This window comes from Trachypithecus francoisi, unplaced genomic scaffold (genome assembly GCF_009764315.1).
Source record: "Trachypithecus francoisi isolate TF-2019V2 unplaced genomic scaffold, Tfra_2.0 Lachesis_group3, whole genome shotgun sequence".
Taxonomy (NCBI): Eukaryota; Metazoa; Chordata; class Mammalia; order Primates; family Cercopithecidae; genus Trachypithecus; species Trachypithecus francoisi.
In genome coordinates this window covers 129,299,192-129,322,410 of record NW_022681468.1, presented here as the reverse complement: position 1 = coordinate 129,322,410, position 23,219 = coordinate 129,299,192, and the positions used below count along the sequence as shown (strand labels likewise).

The 23,219-nt window shown below is 37.0% G+C and overlaps 1 protein-coding gene and 1 long non-coding RNA gene across 6 annotated transcripts in view; both read right to left on the bottom strand.

Moving 5' to 3' along the window:
• The window catches only part of ICE2 (interactor of little elongation complex ELL subunit 2), a 59,840-nt gene that overhangs the window by 20,770 nt on the left and 15,851 nt on the right, over positions 1–23,219 (bottom strand). For all 5 annotated transcript variants that reach the window (XM_033189896.1, XM_033189894.1, XM_033189898.1 and 2 more), the window contains 7 exons: positions 15,968–16,105; positions 13,991–14,107; positions 13,665–13,824; positions 11,961–12,142; positions 6,827–7,817; positions 5,948–6,123; positions 1,235–1,364 (listed from right to left, as the gene is read on the bottom strand). In XM_033189896.1, coding sequence (XP_033045787.1) covers positions 1,235–1,364; positions 5,948–6,123; positions 6,827–7,817; positions 11,961–12,142; positions 13,665–13,824; positions 13,991–14,107; positions 15,968–16,105 — 1,894 coding nt within the window. The remainder of the gene's footprint in view (positions 1–1,234; positions 1,365–5,947; positions 6,124–6,826; positions 7,818–11,960; positions 12,143–13,664; positions 13,825–13,990; positions 14,108–15,967; positions 16,106–23,219) is intronic.
• On the bottom strand, positions 4,661–5,919 carry LOC117070570. Its single transcript, XR_004431970.1, has 2 exons — positions 5,246–5,919; positions 4,661–4,927 (listed from the first exon to the last, which is right to left on the bottom strand). It is a non-coding gene; the product is annotated as an uncharacterized LOC117070570 (long non-coding RNA).

Below are 23,219 nucleotides of genomic sequence, written 5' to 3'. Positions count from 1 at the left end.
GAAAATCACTACAAAAACTTCAAGTATGTGTATGAAGGAAGAGGAGGGAGGCAGCATATCACCAATTAGTGCATTTAGCTACTTCCTTTTTTGAGTTAAGCAGAAAGAATCAATTATCTACTTAATACTCTCATAAAACATGAAAACAAAATACTGATTAACCAAAACAGGAAAAACATTTTAAGTGAATAACCTTTCTTTAAGAAACACACCCTCATAGCATTTATTACATGCAAGCAATCAAGCTAAGCACTATAATACAAAATTTTATTAGACTCAATACAGAATTTTATCAGACTCTGACCTTAAGCTGTTAGGTACAATAGTCTAACAGGAAGAAGGGATAGGTGTTAAGAGAGAACAATAAAGTACAAAGTAACAATTCACAGAGAAGTAAAAGACCGCACTGAGAGATCAAAGAAAGCAAAAGACTACACAGAGGAGCAGTCTGAGATGATTAGGAGGGATTGAGATTTATGGGATGCACTGAGATGTTCGATACTGGACATTCCAGTGGGAGGAAATACTACCAATAATGACTAGTAAGTAATCTATTATGTGAGGATGTCAACTGTACATGAACTGAGCCAATGCAAACTGAACTCCAGCCTAATCCCCATGCCCCAGAAAAACAAAACAAAAACAAAGGAAAAAGTCATTTTATCAAAATATTTGAGGTTTTAAAAGTAGTGTCACTATAAGAAAATTTCAAAACAAATGTATAGATCAATAGTTAATCAATTAAACAGTACCCTTAAAAGAAGCTTTTTTAAGAAAACAAATGTATATTTTTGATTATACTATTAAATAAGTGTTTCTAAAATATGTCAGCATGGTAGGTCATCCCTGTAATATCAGAGCTCTTGGAGGCTAAGGTAGGAGGATTGCTTGAGGCCAGAAGTTTAAGACTAGTCTGGGCAACATAATGAGACCCCATCTCAATAAAAAACAAAAAAATTAGCTGGGCATGGTAGCACATGCCTGCAGCCCCAGCTACTTGGAAGGCTGCAGTAGGAGGATCACTTGAGGCCAGGAGTTTGAGGTTACAGTGAGCTATGATCACATGACTACACTCCAGCCTGGGCAACAGAGTGAGACTCTGTCTAAAAATAAATACATACATAAATAAAAACTAAAGTAAAAAAGTACAGAATAGAAGTATTCACAATTGAATTTACAAGTATGTAATTACAAGGAAATTAAAAAGGAGAACAAAGACTTTTGTATAACTTACCAACATAAAACGAGCTGTTGGAATGCAACAAACTTTCAGTCCATAAGCGACAAAGTTCACTTTCAGTCAGAGCTTCAACTCCATAACAAGCTTGATACTCTACTTTCGGTAGTACATAAACTGGAAATTGCTGCAATGCAAGATTATACTTTTTCAAAGCTCTACCAATTTACTATTAATAATAAATACATTTGCCTATTCAACTTTGCTACTTTCAAAATGCTTTCAGGTAATCTTATTTCATCCTTTCAGTTACAGCAGGATTCACACTGTAAGATGGATACATTCAAGCCTGATGGATAGAAGAATGTCTGGTGCCAAAAGTTGGATGGATAAAAGAGATCTCTCCTCACCATTCCCATTTCTGACCAAAATTGACATACCTCCCCACATAGGCAAGGTTTGATTTGTCAGGGAATGTGAATGACAGCAGAATCCTTGCAACAGAGCCTATCATACATAGTCGCCCAAAGGCTCAAAGCTAGATGCTGGGAAGGAATGACTTTTTTACTAGTCATTCTCAAGAGGATAAAAAAGGTAGAATATTTTTGCTCCTTTAAAGCATGAGTCACACTGTCTCAGGCTCAAATACTCTGAGCAGCTTGTTTCATTCTACAAATGAAAGAGCAATAATGCCTACATTAAAACCTGTTTGTCATTATCTTCAATTTAACGGCTTTATGTCAGACATGAACTATCTAACAAATTATCCATCCAAATTCACTGGTCAGGACACTACATAAGTAAAATGACTGTACCTATTACTGGTCTAAGGGAGCATAAGCAAAGAAATAGATGTTATTCACTGTGCTTATGCTATATCTTCAAAGAAAACTCTACTCTTAACAGGAGTCTATTTCCAGTTGCAGAAAGAGAAACAGATGATTTAAGGTACTTAACTTGCACTGATAAGGCTAATTAGTACTCCTGAAATTATACTAAGATGTTACCATTTACAGATTTGAAAATATTTCATCAATATTTCCTAATTCTTGAAAGAGTGGGCTTGGCACAATGCTGGTGGTAAGAACAATTCAAATCCACTAATATTTTTGTTATCAACAGTAAGTGCAGTTTCATGCGATTGCCCCTGAACTATGTGCATGTGAGAAATCTGGCGATCTTGTTAAAATGTAGAATCTGGGGTAGAGTCCAAGGTTTTGCATTAATAACAAGCTATTGTTCCAGGGACCATATTTTCAGTAGGTAAGGCCTCCAGCGTGTCTTCTCAGTTAAAAATAAAATTAAATGGGATTAGGATAATTTTATCATTAAAAGCATTTTACTATATAATCTAGCAAATGGTTATCTGCATGTGATTTAGTCTCTTATAACTTTAGAGCAAATACAAGGTCGAGATAAAGAAATTTGCTCAGGCTGGGTATGGTGGCTCAAGTCTGTAATCCCAGCATTTTGGGAGGCTGAGGTGGGAAGATTACTTAAGGCCAGGAGTTCAGGATTAGCCTGGAAAAACTAGCAAGACCCTGACTCTATACAAAATTAAAAAAAAAAAAAAAATTAGCTGGGCATGTGGCACATGCCTACAGTCCTAGTTACTCAGCAGGCTGAGGTGGGAGGATCATTTGAGCCCAGAAGTTCAAGGAAGCACTAAGCTATGATTGTGCTACTGCACTCCTGCCTGGGCAACAGAGCAAGACTCTTGTCTCTTTTAAAAAAAGAATGAATGAAATTTCCTCAAGGACACATAGCTAGTTTATAGCAGAGTTAAGAAAAAAGTTGACTGAGAAAAAGGATCACATTTCTGGATCAGAAATGGGTAACAGAGTTAATTTCACATATTTTTTAAAATTTAAAAATGTATTATTTCTGAAAAGCAAATACTTTGGGAGATTTTCTTTGATAAACTACTCTATCTATAAAACCAAGTCCTAAAACCAGTTTTAATTTCTGTATGTATTCTACTGCCATCTCCAGGAAGCCAGGGGAAAAAAAGGCCTGAACATTTCATCTTTGCTTAGTATCCCAAAATTGAAGTAAAAATTTAAGGATAATCAAAATTTTCATACTATAAAAATAAAATTTACTATTTTTTTCCCTTGATAAGTGGCTCCCCAAGTAAAAGCTTTTCTTGGTTCTGTTCCAATTTTTCACATAAAGCACTTAGGATACTTGGTTTACCGAGACAGACAGTAATAGATATTATGAAATCATCCAAAGTTCCTGGGTGTGGATTTCATAACCATGTAACGAAGTCAGAAAATCCTGTTTTATCTTGTGGTCCAAATTAGCTTTATTATTATTATTTTGTTTTGAGATGGAGTTTCACTCTTGTTGTCTAGGCTGGAGTGCAATGGCACAATCTCAGCTCACTGCAACCTCCGCCTCCCGGGTTCAAGTGATTCTCCTGCCTCAGCCTCCCGAGCAGCCGGGTTTACAGGTGAACCACCACGCCCGGCTAAGTTTTGTATTTTTTTAGAAGAGATGGGGTTTCGCCATGTGGACCAGGCTGGTCTTGAACTGCTGGCCTCAGGTGATCTACCTGCCTCGGCCTCCGAAAGAGTTGGGATTAGAGGCGTGAGCCACCGTGCCTGGCCTAGCCTCTTTATTTTATCCCATCACTTTAGACTGGCTGATGTTTTAAGTTCTCCTTTAAAGTGCAACTCTTACTAAGCAGAGTTTTGGTAAGGAAACATAAATGATACTGGAAACTAAAATGACAACTAAATTGAAGAACCGAGGAAAAACAAAGAAGAGATGAGGTTCTTGGACAGCAGAGGTTGAAGAGACTTCAAGTATTTCAAAGCTCTATTTAAGCAAGTTGGTTTTTAGGTAGGAAATACTAATGGGGGATGTACTTTTACCTAATTAGTTTAAATAGTACTACTTACAACATTTTCTTTTTTCTCTTTTTTTGTTTGAGACGGAGTCTCACTCTGTTGCCCAGGCTAGAGTGCAGTGATGTGATCGCGGCTCACTGCAAGCTCCGCCTACCGGGTTCACACCATTCTCCTGCCTCAGCCTCTGGAGTAGCTGGGACTACAGGCGCCTGCCACCACGCCTGGCTAATTTTTTTGTATTTTTAGTAGAGACGGGGTTTCACTATGTTAGCCAGGATGGTCTTGATCTCCTGATCTCGTGATCCACCCACCTCAGCCTCCCAAAGTGCTGGGATTACAGGCATGAGGTACCCCGCCCAGCCCAGTTATTCTTTAATATGATACAGTAGTCAGGAAGTACTCCACAAGGATCAGTACTAGAACATCACTAGTCTGGATTCACCTGATCCCTACCTCAAAACACACTGACATTCAAAGTGGTCAGTGATGATTCTTATTGGGTAGTAAGTTAGATAACAAGAGACAGAGACACCAAAACTTGTTTTTTTAAATGTGTACTGTGACAAATATATACAACAGAAAAAATCCTCAAGAAAAATGAAAGGAAACACACTTTAATATTACATACTCAGTTATAATATGGAAGATTCCCTTTATCAGAATTCAGCAGTTATACACAAAAAAATGCAAACTAATCTGAAAGAGAATTTCAAATATGAAAAATTATTAAAAGAAGTATTTACTCAAATTGCAGCAATACATTTTTTTCCTGAGGAAATATTTATATCAAACCCGAACAACAGGGAGAAAAAGAATGGAAGAAAGAGATTTGGTCTTCTAACAATCCTGAAAAGACCTTAAATGTGCGTGAAAGGCCATCTTTCAAAAGTTCTACCTGGACTTCTTTTTTTTTTTTTTTTTTGAGGCGGAGTCTCGCTCTGTCGCCCAGGCTGGAGTGCAGTGGCCGGATCTCAGCTCACTGCAAGCTCCGCCTCCCGGGTTCCCGCCATTCTCCTGACTCAGCCTCCCGAGTAGCTGGGACTACAGGCGCCCGCCACCTCGCCCGGCTAGTTTTTTTTTTTGTATTTTTAGTAGAGACGGGGTTTCACCGTGTTAGCCAGGATGGTCTCGATCTCCTGACCTCGTGATCCACCCGTCTCGGCCTCCCAAAGTGCTGGGATTACAGGCTTGAGCCACCGCGCCCGGCCTCTACCTGGACTTCTAAAGTAAGTCAATAAGAGCCCCAAAGTAAGACAGAAAAGAGCTCGAGTTCACATGTAATAACGGAAATCCAAATTCCCAGAGAAAACAGGAATATATGTGCCAATCTAGATGTAATCTATGATGATGCAGTTTTTTATAAAGTTGTTATACAGGTGGAGTATCCCTTATCTGAAATGCTTGGGACCAGAAGTGTTTCAGATTTTGGAATATTTACATATACACAACGAGATATCTTGGGGACAGGACTCAAGTCTAAACACAAAACTCATTTATGTTTCATACCTACCATATACATAGAGCCTGAGGGTAATTTAACACAATATTTTATATAATTTTACAAATGAAACCAAGTTTTGACTGGATTTTGGACTGTGACCCATCATATGAGGTCACGTGTGGTGGAATTTTCCACTTGTGATACCATGTCGGAGCTCAAAAGCTTTCAAACTTTGGAGCATTTTGAATTTTGGATTAGGGCTGCTCAATTTGCATATTCCAAGCATGAATGTTACTGGCATTTATGACTACTATATAGAAACACTTTCCCTTATTAAAATTGATCTCAGTATTTTAGTAAAAAAAGAAACAAACAATAAACAAAATTCAACCTAAAGATACTATTAAAATGGCATGTTAAGTATCTGTTGATTATTTACGTGATCACATTCTAACTCCATAAAGAACAACTTACTCTTCTGATTTTCTTCCGTTTTTTAGAACGTGGTCTTGTCTCTATCCTCTGGACACTGCAGCGTACGAGTAACAACAGGTCTTGCAGGCTAAATAACTTATACACAAAATTTCCTTCCTGAGGAGCTAGGTATTCCGATGTATCTTCAACATAGTCCTGAAGTTCATATGGCAAACCTTTAAAAATAGTATTTCTTATTTTTAAAATACATTAGCTCTTCACCCAGCATAATCAAGGATATAACAATTCAATTACCTATTTTTAAACTTCTATCATCTTTAATTTTCTACTTCTCTGCCTAATGGATCCTCACACTATTACCATTTGTTTACTTTTACTGGAACTGCAGTAAGAGCTGAAATCCTAGCTTTAAGGTTCTTCTTCTTTTAACCTTCACTAACTCTAGGCCAAGTATAAATTCGTGAGACAACATACAATGTGAGAAAAGAAAAAGAGTTTAAAAAGTAATGCTATTCCTAATCTAGGCAGAGCTGAGGAGCTGCTTTATTTCACAAAACCAAAAAATATAAAACTGCAGTCCAACACCAAGTATAAATAATTTTTAAATCAATCAATGTTTATGATTATTCTGGAGGCACTTACCCTTCATCAGTTTGACAAATCACTTTACTGTAGCTTAGCAGTCACTGTATATGTTACATAAACACAAGTCACAAGACCCATACGCCTTTGAAGGATACATATCTAGAGAGGACATTTTGGAAGCTGAAATACTGATCAACAGACTGAAAAAATGAAGTATCAATGACTATATGACAATTACAAAACAGGTTGTAACAAAGTAAAGGAATGAGGGAGAAAAACCTAAGGAAAAAGAACAAGTAAAACGCTGTAAGCTCTTCGTAAATATTTACTTACGTCCTTTTGGCTTCTGAAATGCAGAAGGCCATCCAGATTTCGGCCAACTAGAGGAGTCTGAAGGACCAGACAATTGCTCAGAAACAGAAGCCTGTTTAGAATTTTCTAAATTCATTAAGGGCAATTCGGGTACTTTTCTGGAAATTGGCTTTAAGAGCTCATCCTGCATTTTTAAAATCTCTCCAACTGGATCAAATTTTTTATATACTCGTTTGATAGGTTTTTTTAAAACACATGACTCTTCTGGACTACAAGCAGTATTAGCCTGGTTTCCTACAGAAGCTTGTCCTGAAGAATTTGGACTAGCTGGTCTAGAACTTAAGTTAGAACCCACAGCAGCTGTCTTTCCATCACTATTATTTTTATACTCTGTATCAATGATTAAACACTCCTCATCTGTATCACTGCTGCAGAGAACTGTATCTTCAGTTTTAGCCGCTTCTGATCGAACAGTCTTTTCCTTTGAGCTGTCTAGGTTTTCCAGAACATTAGGTCTTTCACCATCAGCATGTACCATATGTACAGTCATATCATTTTTATTAGAAGTTTCAATTTCCTGAGAATTTTCTAACTGTAAGGCATCAGCTGTTTTCAAGTCACTATCTTGCATCAAAGGCTTGTCAGAATTTGATACCTTTTCACATGATTCAAATCCCTGATCATCTTTATTTTTGCACTCCTCAGGGCCACCATCCATACCAGTGACCAGCTGTTTCTCCTTTTGCAATTGTTCCATGAGAATCTGAGATAAACTTCTAGAATTAGGAGAAATGTCTGGTGCACTTGGTGCCACAGTTGTAGTTCCTGCTTTGGGGGCTGTAGGAGGATCTGTCATTTTAGGTACTGTGGAAGTACTGGCTGGACTTGGTGACTTTGATGCTTTGGTGGTGGTTACTCCAAAAGTTTCAAGTTCTGTGACATCATCATCAAAATCCAGATACAAGTTTTCAAGACTCTCAATTTTTCGGCACTCATTGACTTCACAGGACATCTGAAGTAAATAAATTGGTAAAGTATTAGTAAAAATTTCAAGCCACCCTACCTATCTCTTAATGTCCCTATCCCTCTCATACATACGTCACGCTCTTTTAAAGTAGAAAGAAAAGTCTAATGGTTGTAAAAGGTTCTTGCTTAAGATGACAACAAACTACTACCAACTATTATTAACCTTATCTTCCCATTGAAATGTTCATGATAACAGGCAAATTTGCCAAATTGTAATAGCACAAGAAATGGAACATTTACGAACTACCACATCTCAAGAGGAATTTCAACTAATCAAAAAAAAAAAAAAAAGACAAGACAAGACCACAAAAAAGAAATGTAGAGCCAAACGGGAGGTAGATTTTCATTTATGTCTACTCTATAGACTCTTGGAGAGACACTTGGTTTTAGCTGACCAGGAGGAAAGTCCCTCTGCCATTGTGAGGGCGCTGCTTTCTAATGTGGCCAGAGAAGTGTCGCCAGCTTCTGGTGCACGCTTAGTATCAACCAGTGACTTTCTTTCCACAACTACTCAGGAAAAACAACTCTCAGCAATAAAAGATGGGGCAGAAATGGACAGAAGGTGGTTTATTATAGTCTGAGACATGAAGTCAAAAATGTTGTTTTTCATGTGCTGTTTTGGTAATGGAAAAGCTACACACAGCTTTAACTTATACAGGAATACACTGTCACCTCTACAAGGAGACACGTACCAGAAGATCTCTCTTCAATTTGACAGAGCACTTTAAATACCATAGAAATTTGGTAATTGGTTATGTACATCCACTAGTCTTACAGTGCAGGATTTAAGAGAAAGGTTCTAACAGTCATCAGTATTGAGTAAGAAAGATCAACTCATGTAAGTTACTTAACCTCGCTGAACCTCAGCTGCCTCATCTCTAAAACAGGTATAGCAGGGGCATCTTCTTGGATTTGTTCTAAAGATTAAGTGAGAAATTATATATAGAAAAATCTCTTGGCATAGTGCCTGTCACATAGTAAGTAACCTCTCAGTAAATGGTAGCTACTGAATGGTAATTCCTACTAAAAGACTACCAAATTCAGTAAAAAATTAAACTATATGCTGCTTATGTGAGGCATTCCTACACAAAAAGGTTAAAAACAACTACAGATGTCATCAAGAGATAAAAAGAGGAAGAATAGCAGTGTAAGTGTTAGACAAAGCAGAATTCAAGGCAAAAAGCGTTAGATAGAAAAGAGAGAAATGCTAGTTTGAAAAAAGAGAAAATCCATGATAAACAGATAGTGGTCATAAATTTTTATTACACAAACTGAAAAATAAAAGAAAAAGTTGACAGAAACACAATTATACGAGGTCAATGAGATACTGTCTCTAAGTAAAAAATAAAAAATACAGAAGGTATGAATAATATTAAATAATGAGAATATATACGAAAGATTGAAAATATATATGTAAACAGATTACAAAGATAAACTTTTTCCCTTCCCCCAAGAATCCAAAGGGCATTTCAAAAAATGGACTATAAATTAATATACAAAGAAAATCTCAATATAGACCAAAGCAGAATCTGATAAAGTCTTATTCTATGTTCAGAAGGAAATAAAATTAGATATCATTAAGAAAAATGTTAACAAACAATAAACTCAAGCACTTGGAAATTTAAAAACATTCCAAATGGTTGGACTACACAAATCAAAATAATTACAGAATACTTAGCAACAAAAATTAGGCTAATAGACATTAAGAAGTATAACAATTTGAGGCTACAAAAAAATGCATTATCCTCCTCTCATTTTTAGTTACTTTCCTAGGTGTCTGAAGACACCTGTAATGCAGAAAAAGCATTTTACTCCAAGTTCAGGGCCTGAAAACTCAGGCTACAATCTCAGAGAAGGCTCATTTACTTCTGGTTCGCCCTGACTCCTGAGATGCAGCCCCTTTGGGGTCCAGGCCCTTGGTGGAAAACTGAACTTTTCCTTTTATCCCTCTAGTCTTATGATGCTGCCAAAAGCACAGTTCATTTTCTTCGTTGCCTCTTTAGAACTGGCAAATATAATCCAAGGCAAAAATGACCCTAAGTAACAGGCTGACCTTCTAGGAATCCTATCTTCTTCAGTACCTCAGCCCTGTAATTCCTCACTATCTTGTTAGCTTTTTGATGCTTCTAAGAAAGACATTTTAATATCTGTCCAGCTTTTTTAGATGTCATCAATAAAAGGAGGGTCCAAATTACCTGGCCTACCATTGTTTTTTTTTTTTGAGACGGAGTCTGGCTCTGTCGCCCAAGCTGGGATGCAGTGGCCAGATCTCAGCTCGCTGCAAGCTCCGCCTCCTGGGTTTACGCCATTCTCCTGCCTCAGCCTCCCGAGTAGCTGGGACTACAGGCGCCCACCACCTCGCCTGACTAGTTTTTTGTATTTTTTAGTAGAGATGGGGTTTCACCGTGTTAGCCAGGATGGTCTCGATCTCCTGACCTCGTGATCCGCCCGTCTCGGCCTCCCAAAGTGCTGGGATTACAGGCTTGAGCCACCGCACCCGGCCAAGGCCTACCATTGTTGAAAGAAGCCATTGTCAATTTTTATCCTTCTTCTACCTCATGTTTCTTCTTGTTACTACCTGACATTCACCTCAATATAAGTTGTAGGCAGAGTTTTAAAAGTAAAATGTGTAAGAAGAAAACAAAAGTTAAAAGTGCTTTATGACATGTGTATCATAAAAATATAAAAAGGCAAATGGCAAAGAGAAAAACATAAACACATATAAAAACCAAAAGGCCAATATCCTTAAAATTGTATGAGCTCTTAAGTACAATAAAAACATTTCTATATTTTATTTTAAAATTTTGTTTGCTTCCTCATTTTACTCAAGTCTCTGTTCACATTTCCTGTCCTCAGAAAAGCCTTCTTAATCATGAATATAAAATGACCCCTTCCCCACCCATATCTCTATTTCCCCTTAGCCTACTCTATTTTTCTCCATAGCATTTACCACTACCTGCTTTTTCACTGTATTTGGGCCCTCTACCACTTATTTAAGGTCTGAGGGAAAATAGGTTTTGTTTTTATTCACTGCTGCTTCCATAGAATAGTATCTGCTCAATAAAAACTTATGGAATAAATGAATCAAGTTCTCTATAAACAATGTATTTAAAAATCATGGAAAAAATATTTTAAAATACAGAATAATAAAAGCTAGTATTTACAGAGTGCCAAGTGTTACTCGAAATGCTTTGCATGTATAAATTCATTTAAACCTGAACAATCCTAAGAGTTAGGTAATATCATGATGCCCATTTTACAGATAAGCAAACTAGACACAGAGATATTATGTAATCTGCCCAAGGTCACACAGCTACTGAGTATACTGAAGATTAACAATCTGGCCAAATACTTTCTGTACTTTTCACACTTAAAAATTAAACTCATCTGTTTAAAAATTAAACTCATCTGTACTCATCACACTTAAAAATTAAACTCATCTGTTCCTTTTCACACTTAAAAACTTAGACATGGGTCAGGTGCAGTGGTTCACACGTGTAATCCCACCACTTTGGGTGGCTGAGGCGGGTGGATCACCTGAGGTCAGGAATTTGAGACCAGCCCGGCCAACATGGTGAAATCTCGTCTCTACTAAAAATACAAAAAAATTAGCCGGGTATGGTGGTGCACACCTGTAATCTCAGCTACTCGGGAGTCTGAGGCAGGAGCATCGCTTGAACCCAGGAGGCGGAGGTTGCAGCTAGCAGAGATTGCACCACTGCACTCCAGCCTGGGTGACAGAGCGAGGTTCCATCTCAAAAAAATAAAACTCTTGAATACGAATGAGACCAATTAAACAAAACCTCACATTAACCACCACCATCAATGAGTTTTCACTACATACATAACTAAAAACTGTGCTCACCCTTCAACTGTAAAATATCAAACTTAACCCTCATAATAACCTTGTTAAGTAGGTACTACTTGCTTTCATGTATGAAAAGAGAAAACCGAGGCTGACGGAGGTTAAGTTAGTTGCCTAAAGTCTACCTAGACTTGAAATTCAATTTAAGTTTGAATCTAAAGCCTGTATTTTTAACTACTAGGTTTAGGGATTTGCAATAAAACTTTATGCTTCAAAAGGATGAACAAGTACATTCCCCTTAGGGGAAAAAAAAACATTACATACATCCATTTCAGATATAAACTCTTCAGGTTTGTCCATAAAGACTGCAGAGACTGGAACAGATGTGTTTTTGGACATCATAAATTTTAATGGAACTTCATGAAAGACTTGATTTCTCTCTCTCATAGTCATTTTCTTTTGGGGAAGTGGTGAATTAATATATATTACTTTAACTGGTTTTGAACCTTAAAACAGAAACCAAAGAAAGAGGTGATTAGTATCTAATCATGATATATTTTTTAAAAACAAGATGTATGACATAAGGATCACCAAACAAAGAGACACAGGAGAATGGCAGCACATGTCCCATATATTTGCTACTCTTAGACTAGAAGATATTAAAGTCCTTTAGAAATCTAAGGGCAAGAAAATCCAACTGGCAGGAGAAAAATGTCTTTCTAACAATGTTTAAAAAGGATTTCTGGTTTTTACTGTTATATTCTTACTGTCATTATTACTTAGTTTCTTATAGGAACTTGCAAAAAATGATGAAATATTTACCATAGAGAATATATTACATTTAACTCTAATTTGTAGTTTTGTTTCAATAGACATAATCTTTCACTTATTATATTTATGCTGTAACGTATATTAATTCTGAAAGATATTTAAAAAATTAAATATGAATCAAAACAGGAGGGAAATAATTTCTTATATACAGGAATATGCAAAATTTTTTTTTTTTTTTTTTTTTTTTGAGACGGAGTCTCGCTCTGTCGCCCAGGCTGGAGTGCAGTGGCCGGATCTCAGCTCACTGCAAGCTCCGCCTCCTGGGTTCCCGCCATTCTCCTGCCTCAGCCTCCCCAGTAGCTGGGGCTACAGGCGCCCGCCACCTCGCCCGGCTAGTTTTTTGTATTTTTTAGTAGAGACGGGGTTTCACTGTATTAGCCAGGATGGTCTCGATCTCCTGACCTCGTGATCCGCCTGTCTCGGCCTCCCAAAGTGCTGGGATTACAGGCTTGAGCCACCGCGCCCGGCGCAAAAATTTTATTGTTGAAAGAAAGACTACCCTATGCTTATATGTATAGACTTACTGTAATTCCAAATTCCAGTAACAGACAAGTAAATAAGTCATGGAAATTCACCCATTTGAGGTTGTCTACTAAAGTACTACATTCCTTTCATTTCCGTGAAAAACAGAACCTGACCATTTCATGTATTTCTTGGCCACCCTATGCCATCATTTTGTCACTCTCACCCTTAAATATGACTACAGGTGCTACAGACCGAATTAATTCATTTAGTAGTGCTGAGCCTATAGTAGCATTATACATAAAAAATTTTACTGAATGTGTCAAACTTACATCCTCCTTAAATCAGTGCTTTGATATCTGACAACTGACCACCTATATTTAGACAGCTGAAATGAAATGGTTCCAACCCCTTCTTTTTTTTCTCTTTTCAAATTTTACTTTAAGTTCGGGGATATGTGTGGAGAATGTGCAGGTTTGTTACATAGGTATACATGTACCATGGTGGTTTGCTGTACCTACCAACCTGTCATCTAGGTTTTAAGCCCCGCACGAATTAGGTATTTGTCCTAATGCTCTCCCTCCCCTTGTCCCCCAACCCTCGAAAGGCCCCGGTGTGTGTTGTTTCCCTCCCTGTGTCTATGTGTTCTCATTGTTCAACTCCTATTTATGAGTGAGAACACACTGTCCAACCTCTCTTTTTTGAGAGCATTATTTGACATAGCAAATCACAAACCTGCAACAGGTATTACTTGAATAAACACTGGAATTTCCCACTGTTCCTTGTACGTTGGTCCATGATTATTTAATAAAGTAAATAATGATTGACTAGTTAGAGCTATCTGAGGGTGGTATCTGGAAACAAGCTTCTCTGCATTTGGATCTTTACTAATATCCTGAAAAACAACAAGTAATTTGTTACTTGGTTATACTTATTGAAAATTTCTTCAATAAAGTAAAGAACAAGAAAAGTCAGAAAGGAGACTTTAGGACAATCGGGTTAGATATATTTTGTGATATAAAAGATTATTTAGGAAGATCCAATGCTGCCTTGGTACTTACATAATGCATAGCTTCAGCTGTTTGTTCTGACGTTTCGATGGTAGATATATTGTCTTTTGAGAGCTGCAATTTCATAGGCATTGAGGGAAATACTGTTTTCACATATTTTACACTGCCCTAAATATGAAAAATATTAATTATTTTATTGCAAAAATCGCAATGTATTTTTTTCTAAGTAAAGTATCTTTCATCATATGAAATTGTTAACTTGAAATTTATCATTCTACTAAATGTAAACATCAGATTTAGAAACTTTATGCCAAGACATTAATGTTTTTGCTTGACAACCACTACCTGTGGGGTTTTTTTTTTTTTTTTTTTTGAGACTAAGTCTCTCTCTGTTGCCCAGGCTGGAGTGCAGCGGTACCATCTCAGATCACTGCAACCTCTGCCTCCTAGGTTCAAGCAATTCTCTCACCTCAGCCTCCTGAATAGCTGGAATAACAGGTGTGTGCCAGCACACCCAGCTAATTTTTGTATTTTTAGTAGAAACGGGGTTTTGTTATGTTGCCCAGGCTGGTCTCAAACTCCTGACTTCAAGTGATCCGCCTGCCTCGGCCTCCCAAAGTGCTGGAATTATAGGCGTGAGCCATCATGCCAGGTCAGTTTCATAGAATTTTTCCTGCCACTTTAAAGTCTATCTTCTCGCAGGGCGCGGTGGCTCAAGCCTGTAATCCCAGCACTTTGGGAGGCCGAGACGGGCGGATCACGAGGTCAGGAGATCGAGACCATCCTGGCTAACCCGGTGAAACCCCCGTCTCTACTAAAAAAAATACAACAAACGGCCGGGCGCGGTGGCTCAAGCCTGTAATCCCAGCACTTTGGAAGGCCGAGACGGGCGGATCACGAGGTCAGGAGATCGAGACCATCCTGGCTAACATGGTGAAACCCCGTCTCTACTAAAAAAAAAAAAAATACAAAAAACTAGCCGGGCGAGGTGGCGGGCGCCTGTAGTCCCAGCTACTCCGGAGGCTGAGGCAGGAGAATGGTGTAAACCCGGGAGGCGGAGCTTGCAGTGAGCTGAGATCCGGCCACTGCACTCCAGCCTGGGAGACAGAGCCAGATTCCGTCTCAAAAAAAAAAAAAAAAAAAAATACAACAAACTAGCCAGGCGAGGTGGCGGGCGCCTGTAGTCCCAGCTACTGGGGAGGCTGAGGCAGGAGAATGGCGTAAACCCGGGAGGCGGAGCTTGAAGTGAGCTGAGATCTGGCCACTGCACTCCAGTCCGGGCGACAGAGCGAGACTCCATCTCAAAAAAAAAAAAAAAAAAAAGTCTATCTTCTCCTTTTAGGGGACGCAAATCATAACAGGGGACAGTAGAAACTCCAAAATATCCTCTCCACACACTTACTCAATATGTTTGTAAATAAAATCCCATAAAAAAAGGGGCTTTCTGCTTGTATTCAGGGGCATTCAGATGGGTGGTAAAAAAAGAGAAAATCAAGGAACAAAGTGGTGGCATTTTTAAAAACATCAAGTATTTGTATCCATAGAATAAAAACAAAGGGAAACAGGTTGGTATTATATATTTTTAAAGTCACCTAATTATTGCTTAAAATTTAAATATAATGTCTATATAAAGTATACATGAGCCAGGTGCAGTGGCTCACTCCTGTAATCCCAGCACTTTGGGAGGCTGAGGTGGGTGGATCACTTGAGGTCAGGAGTTTGAGACGAGTCTGGCCAACATGGTGAAATCCCCATTTCCTACTAAATATAGAAAAATTAGCCAGGCATGGTGATGGGCACCTGTAATTCCAGCTACTTGGGAGGCTGAGGCAGGAGAATCACTTGAACCTGGGAGATGGAGGTTGCAATGAGCTGAGATCATGCCATTACACGCCAAGTGACAAGAGTGAGACTCTGTCTCCCAAAAACAAAACAAAACAAAATAAATATATATATATATACACACACACGTATATATGTGATATTTTGGACAAAAAAAAGCTTATATCCTCTGATGATAAATCTTACCAATGCAAGAAGAGTTTTTTCTAACTTTAATCCCATCTCTACTCTGAATGGGAAGAATCCCATTAAGCTGGTGACCTCGTGGAGAGTATAGAATTCTGGATACTTTTTCACTTGTTCAATGCAAGCTCTTAAAATTTTCTGAGAAATAGAAATTAAGAAAAATTCATTTGTATTGTATTCCTCTAATAATGCAAAAAGAAAATGTTTAGTTACATATGACTATGTAATTATTCATTGCAAAAATTAGCCTGATTTCATTAATTAAGCTACTAATACACACATTGTATATTCTTTATTTTCATAATTTATTTTTAACCCAGTTACTTAAAATATTGATGTTTAATACTAAAATTAGCAGTCTCATTAAAATTCAAAATTAGAGGACACATAATATCATATTTTCCATGTTATTTAAGAAACTCTTAAAGAAAGGCACATGAAAATTTCAACACACTTTACTGCAATAAAAGCAGTTATACGAATAATTAGAAATTAAGTAGTGTACTCTGAAAACATTCCCAAGCACAATAAGTTAATGAAGTAGTTATCTTACGGGTCATTGTAATCTATAATCTAAAAAAATCAATAACATGAGAAAATGTAATTGGTAAGTAAACAAAATTCACAGCTTTTTGTGAAAAGAGTATGTGCCACTTGTGATAATATATAAACAATTCAGAGATGCATAGCTGTTGGGGGTGGGGAGAGTTGTTTGATTAAAACACATACATACATTATCTTCTAAGATACATATTTCTTCTTCTTCTGTCAATGAACCTTTTCTGAATGTCTCATAATATATTTTAGGTCACAAAAGCTCTTGGCATCTTTATATATTATCTTTATTATATATATCTACATACCCTCTCCTTTCACATATTTGTAAAATGTGTCAAGTTACAAATCAGTAACTTTACTCCAGTATATCTTTTCATCTATAGTTTCAGAACCCCTTCCCCCCTTTTCTAATCCCTACTCCCTATCTTTCACATTTTCTCTCTTCATCTATGCTTTTCATGGCAGATCTTGATATTTAATTCATGGTATCATTTGTAACTAACAGAGATGTGGACTAATATGGAAAAGTTTTAAAAAATCTGAGTCAACTGCAAACTCCTATCTGCAAAATATCTTTGCTCCTTATTTGTACTATTAGTTAACTTTCATTTGTAACATTCCTTTCCTATGGTAGTTATTACAAGAATTTGAATATGCAAAGGAAGGTAATACATAAGAACTACTTGAAATAGAGACTATTTTTGTTAGACATTCATTGGCACATCATTCCTGGTAAAACTATGGTGGATGTTACAGTGTTTTTAACTCAATTTACTTAATTCAGTAACTACAGCAAGAGAGTCAAAGGAAAATCTAAGACAATTTTACACCTACACTCTGATACATTATATAATTATCGAAAGTATTTTACAACTGGTAGGTACTCAATTAACTGAAGGATCATTATTTAGCTTATGTAGTAAAAAAAAAAAAAAGTTTTATACTAATCATTTTTCTTTGAAAAATAACTAAGTGAACACAGGAGGTTAAAAGATTCAGGCCATTCCCCATCACTCACCCACTGAATGCTATTAGTGTTTAATACTCAAAATATCTTGAGAATTAAATTGATCAAAAGCATATGCATTTATACAATACACATTTATCATTATAAAAAATGTTCCCTAAATTTTATTTTGGGCTAGAAAGGAAAAATATTTCTGGGCTTGGTGAAAAGCAAGGAAAATATCTAAGAACCATAAATCAACACATAGAGGAGAAACTAGAACAGTGAGGAGTAAGGAAACCTATGAAAGGTGAGGTGGCTTGAGGGCAAATTCTTCAACCAGTTCTAAGAGCAGGTGGGAAGTCAAACATAAGACTTCTACATTTGAGCAGGGATTTGAACAGATATATATACAATTATGTTCATAACAGCATTATTCGTAATAGCCAAAAGGTGGAAGCAACTCCAGTGTTCATCAATGGATGACCAGATAAACAAAATGTAATATATATACATATACACACACACACACACACACACACATACACACACACACAATGGGATATTAATCAGCCTTAAAAAGGAAAGAAATTATGATACATGCTACTACTTGGACAAATCTTGAGGACATTATGCTAAGTGAAAGAAGCCAGTCACAAAAAGACAGATATTGTATGTTTCCACTTATATGGGGAACCTAGAGTAGTGAACTCATACAGACAGAAACAGAATGTGGTTGCCAGGAACTAGGGGGAAAAGGAAACAGGGAGCTACTGTTTAATGGGTACTCAGTTTCAGTTTGGGAAGACGAAAAGTTCTGGAGATGGATGGTGGTGACAGTTGCATAACAATGTAAATGTATTTAACGTTATTGAACTGTACACTTAAATGGTGAAAATGTTAAATTTTGTTATGCATACTTTACCACAATTTAAAAAAGAGAGAGAGAAATGGAGGACACACTGAGGTCTAGCCTTGGAAGAATTTGGAAATCCTAGGAAGAGCAACGAGAAAATGAAGAAGCAATCATTGAAAATGGTTGAGAATTCTCCAGAACTGATGAAGGCTATAAATCCAGACACAATAAACACAATCAGCCAGCAGGATTTTATTAAAAAGCATATTTTTATGAAACTCTAAAATACCAAAATTATAGTAAGAAAAGACAGAAGCCCTAAAAGAAACGACAATTAGACAATACATTTTTCAACAATAACATGAAAAAGTAGGATTGTATCTTTAAATGTTGCGGAAAAAAGGTAACTGCCAACTTTGAATTGCGTATGAACTAAAATTATATTACTAAAATGAGAACAAGATAGATAAAAGATTTCCAAATTAAAAAAAATGGAGATTGTTCACCATTAAGAGACCTTCATCAAAGGCACATCTAGAATACACAGGATTTCAAGAAGAATGAAAGAATCTCAGAATGTAGGTTTGAGAAGAAGAAACGGTGGGCCACAATCTGGCAAACCTGTAGATAAATTAAAACAAGCATAGTCCATATAAAATAATAATGTGGGTAGATTTAAAAAAGGAACTGTATTACAACAAATAGCATACAAGTCAAGAGGGACGTAATGAGAGCCAAAATGCTCTATGATTTCTGTATTGTTTGGGAGGCTAGTTGATATTGAATAATGGAATTATTTACTGTAAAAATTCAAGAGTAACCACTAAGAGAAAAGAAAGTAGACATGTAAATTCCAAACCAACAGAGAGGGGAAAAAGAGGAAAAATGTCAATCCCCTCAAAAGGAGTTTAAAAAAAAAAAAAAAAAGAGTACAGAAAAAGTAAAACAGAAAGCACAAACAAAATCAATACATACTGTCATCATAATGGATGTAAATAGCTAAACTTTCTAATTAAAAGAGATTATCAGATTTTATTTTTTTTATTTTTATTTTTTGAGGCGGAGTCTCGCTCTGTCGCTCGGACTGGAGTGCACTGGCCGGATCTCAGCTCACTGCAAGCTCCGCCTCCCGGGTTTACGCCATTCTCCTGCCTCAGGCTCCCGAGTAGCTGGGACTACAGGCGCCCGCCACCTCGCCCGGCTAGTTTTTGTATTTTTAGTAGAGACGGGGTTTCACCGTGTTAGCCAGGATGGTCTCGATCTCCTGACCTCGTGATCCGCCCGTCTCGGCCTCCCAAAGTGCTGGGATTACAGGCTTGAGCCACCGCGCCCGGCCCAGATTTTATTTTTAAAAGACAGGAAAGCAATCTAGCTGAACACTGTTTTAATCCCACCTAGATTTTTGTAGAAATGGACAAGTTGATTCCAAAATTTACATGAGAATGTAAAGAACCCATGATCTCAGGACTATAAAACTACAGTTATCAAGACTATATGGTTTTGGCATCAACATAGACATACAGATTAATGGAACAAAACAGAGTCAAAAAATTGATCCAGGCTGGGCATGGTGGCTCACACCTGTAAACCCAGCACTTTGAGAGGCCGAGGCAGGTGGATCACCTGAGGTCAGGAGCTCGAGACCAGCCTGGCCAACATGGTGAAACCCATCTCTACTAAAAATACAAAAAAATTAGCTGGGTGTGGTGGCAGGCACCTGTAATCTCAGCTACTTGGGAGGCTGAGGCAAGAGAGTCGCTGGAACCTGGGAGGGAGAGGTTGCAGTGAGCAGAGATCGCACCATTGCACTCCAGCCTGTGTGACAGAGGGAGACTCCGTCTTCAAAAAAAGTTGATCCACGTGATGGTGACCAGGTAATTCAGTAAGGGAAAAAATACCTTTCTCAACCACACTCTGTGCTAAAGCAGAGTTTCTCAACATTGGCATTACTAACATTTTGGACCACATAATTCTTCTTTGTAGTGTTAGGCTGTCCAGTACATTGTAGGATATTTAGTATCACCTCTGGCTCTACCCAGTAGATGCCATCAGCACCCCTACCAAGCTCTAGACATTGTCAAATGTCCATTAGGAGGCAAAGTCACTCTCAGTTGAAAATGATTATGCTAGAACAACTAGACATTCATACGGAAAGAAATGACCTTTGATCCTTACCTTGTATCTTACACAAAAATTAACTTGAAATCAACATAGACTTATTTACGTATATAAGTTAAAACTATAAGCCCTTTAGATTAGGATTTCTCAATGCAAGCACCCCTGACACTTTCAGTTGGATAATACCTTGTTGTATGGGACGTCACTCACATGCATTTAGTATGTTTAGCAGCATCCTTGGCCTCTAGGCAGCAGATACTAGTAGCATTCCACCAGTTGCAACAACCAAAAATGTCTCACTGTCAAAGTCCTAGGGATGGGCAGGGTGGCGGGTGGGTGAGGAAGGAGTAAAACTGACCCCAGTCTGAGAATCACTTGGGATAGGCAAATATTTCTGTGCCAGAACACATGAAATCACTAACCACAAAAATTTTTGATAAATTAGACCATTAAAATTCTGTTCTTTGAGACACTATTTAAAAAATGTAAAAATACATCACAAACTGGAAGAAAACTATACATAATGGAGTTGTATTCAGACTATATAAAGAAACTTTATGGCTTAATAAAAATAAAAGCAAATACAAAAATCAGCAAAATACTTCAATAGACATTTCACAAAAGAAATGCACTTAAAATGAGTAATTTTTATATGTAAATTATACCTCAATAGTTTTAAAAATTAAATGTGGATATAAAAGGGAGGCTTTAGTATTTAATGGCTATACGATGCTCTAACAATAATAACACAGTACAATCTTTTTAAAAATGTGGGAGAGAATGAGAAGAGCATACAAAAAATAATTTCAATTGTTATCGTATTGATCACTACTATTGTTATTTTGAGGCTGTTGTGAGTGTAATGCGGGATAAAGCAAATGAGACATATGAGGTATTCTTTCCTAGTTCTATCCACTGAATTATTCTCAAAACAATGATCAACCCAGGAGCATCCGTAGTGCCCACATTGCAGTCTTGAAATATCACTTCACACTAAAAGAAACAAGGGCTCTAGAAAATGGCTGATTCCAGTGCCAGGGCAGGAAATATAGAAAATGAGCCTCAAAGACTACCAGACTGACTGAAAAGCCAGTAGGAAGAGCCTCTCAGTGAGTTAGTATTATTTGAGGCTTACAAAGGATAATAATCTTCGTGGACAGAAACACATATATGTTTAACTCCATGATTTAATAACATTTTAAAAAGAAAATACATCATCATTGGAGAATAAAAAGGAACTAGTTTTTTAAAAAGTGGTATTTCAAAGGAAAGAGTCTAGTATTTATTCTGTCACATGGTAAGCTACGTGAACTAGGAAACCGAATAGTAAATAAGGGAAAGTATATCTTTTAAAAATTATTCCAATGAATAAATGATACAATCAGAATATTACAACTGTGCAAACCACAGTGAATGAATGCATCTAGGCAGTGAGCATTAATAGCTGGGGTGGTGGCGGAAATGTTGGTTAAAGGACACAAAATTTCAGTCAGGTAAGAGGAAAAAGTTTAAGAGATCAATTGCAAAACATGGTGATGATAATTACAATGTAATTTAAAACTGCTAAGAGAGTAGATTTTAAGAGTCCTCACAACAAAAAAATAGGTTTGTGAGGTAATGCATATGTTAATTAGCCTGGTTTGGCCTTGCCACAATGTACACATATTTTAAAAACATATTGTACAAAAAAAATATACAATTTTAACTTGTTAATATAAAAAGATAAAATTCAAAACCGAAAAAGAAGAAAAACTGCAACATATATAGCCCATAAAGTTTTCGTATTTGGAATATATAAGGAAATCTTACATATCAATTAGAAAAAATGAAAAGTCATTCTGCAAGAAAAAGTGAGCAAGAAGCATATGAAAACATGCATGTGCTCTCCCCTCCCCCTATATATATATATATCTGAGATGTGGAGCAACAGAATTGTTGAACACTGCTGGTTAGAATGTAAATTGATATAACCTGGTATAGCCACTTTGGAAAACCATTTGTAAATCTACTTAAGTTGAAGATAGGCATACTCTATGACCCAATAATTCCACTCCTAGGTATACAAACAGTCCCCAGCTTATAAAGGTTCCACAAAATGATTTTTCAACTTTACAATGGTGCCAAATCATTGCAATTTTGTCACAACACACAGCATTCAATAAATTACAAGACACTCAATACTTTATTATCAAATAGGCTTTGTGTTAGATGATTATGCCCAACTGTTGGTAAATGTAAGTATTGTGAGCATATTTAGAGTGGGCTAAAACACACCATGATATTCGGTACGTTAGGTGTATGCATCTTTAATTCACTATAGGTTTATTGGGATGTAATTCTATCGTGAGTCAAGAAGCATCTATTTATCCAACAGAAACATGTGCATATGTGTACCAAAATAAACGTATGAGAATTTTATTAAGAGTACTGCTTAGAATAGCTCCAAACTGGAAGCAACCCAAGTTCTGATCAACAGGATAAATTGTAGTTTATTCATATAATGGAAAAATGGACAGAAATGAAAATGAATGAACTACAACTCACACAAGTTAAGAATCTAAAAAGCACAATACTGAATGAAAGAAGGAAGGCCCAAAAGCATTCTGTTCACATAAAATTCAAAATCAGGCAAAAGGGGCCAAGCATGGTGGCTCACGCCTGTAATCCAGCACTTTGGGAGGCTGAAGCAGGTAGATTGCCCAAGGTCAGGAGTTCGAGACCAGCCTGGCCAACATGGTGAAACCCCATTTCTACTAAAAATACAAAAATTATCT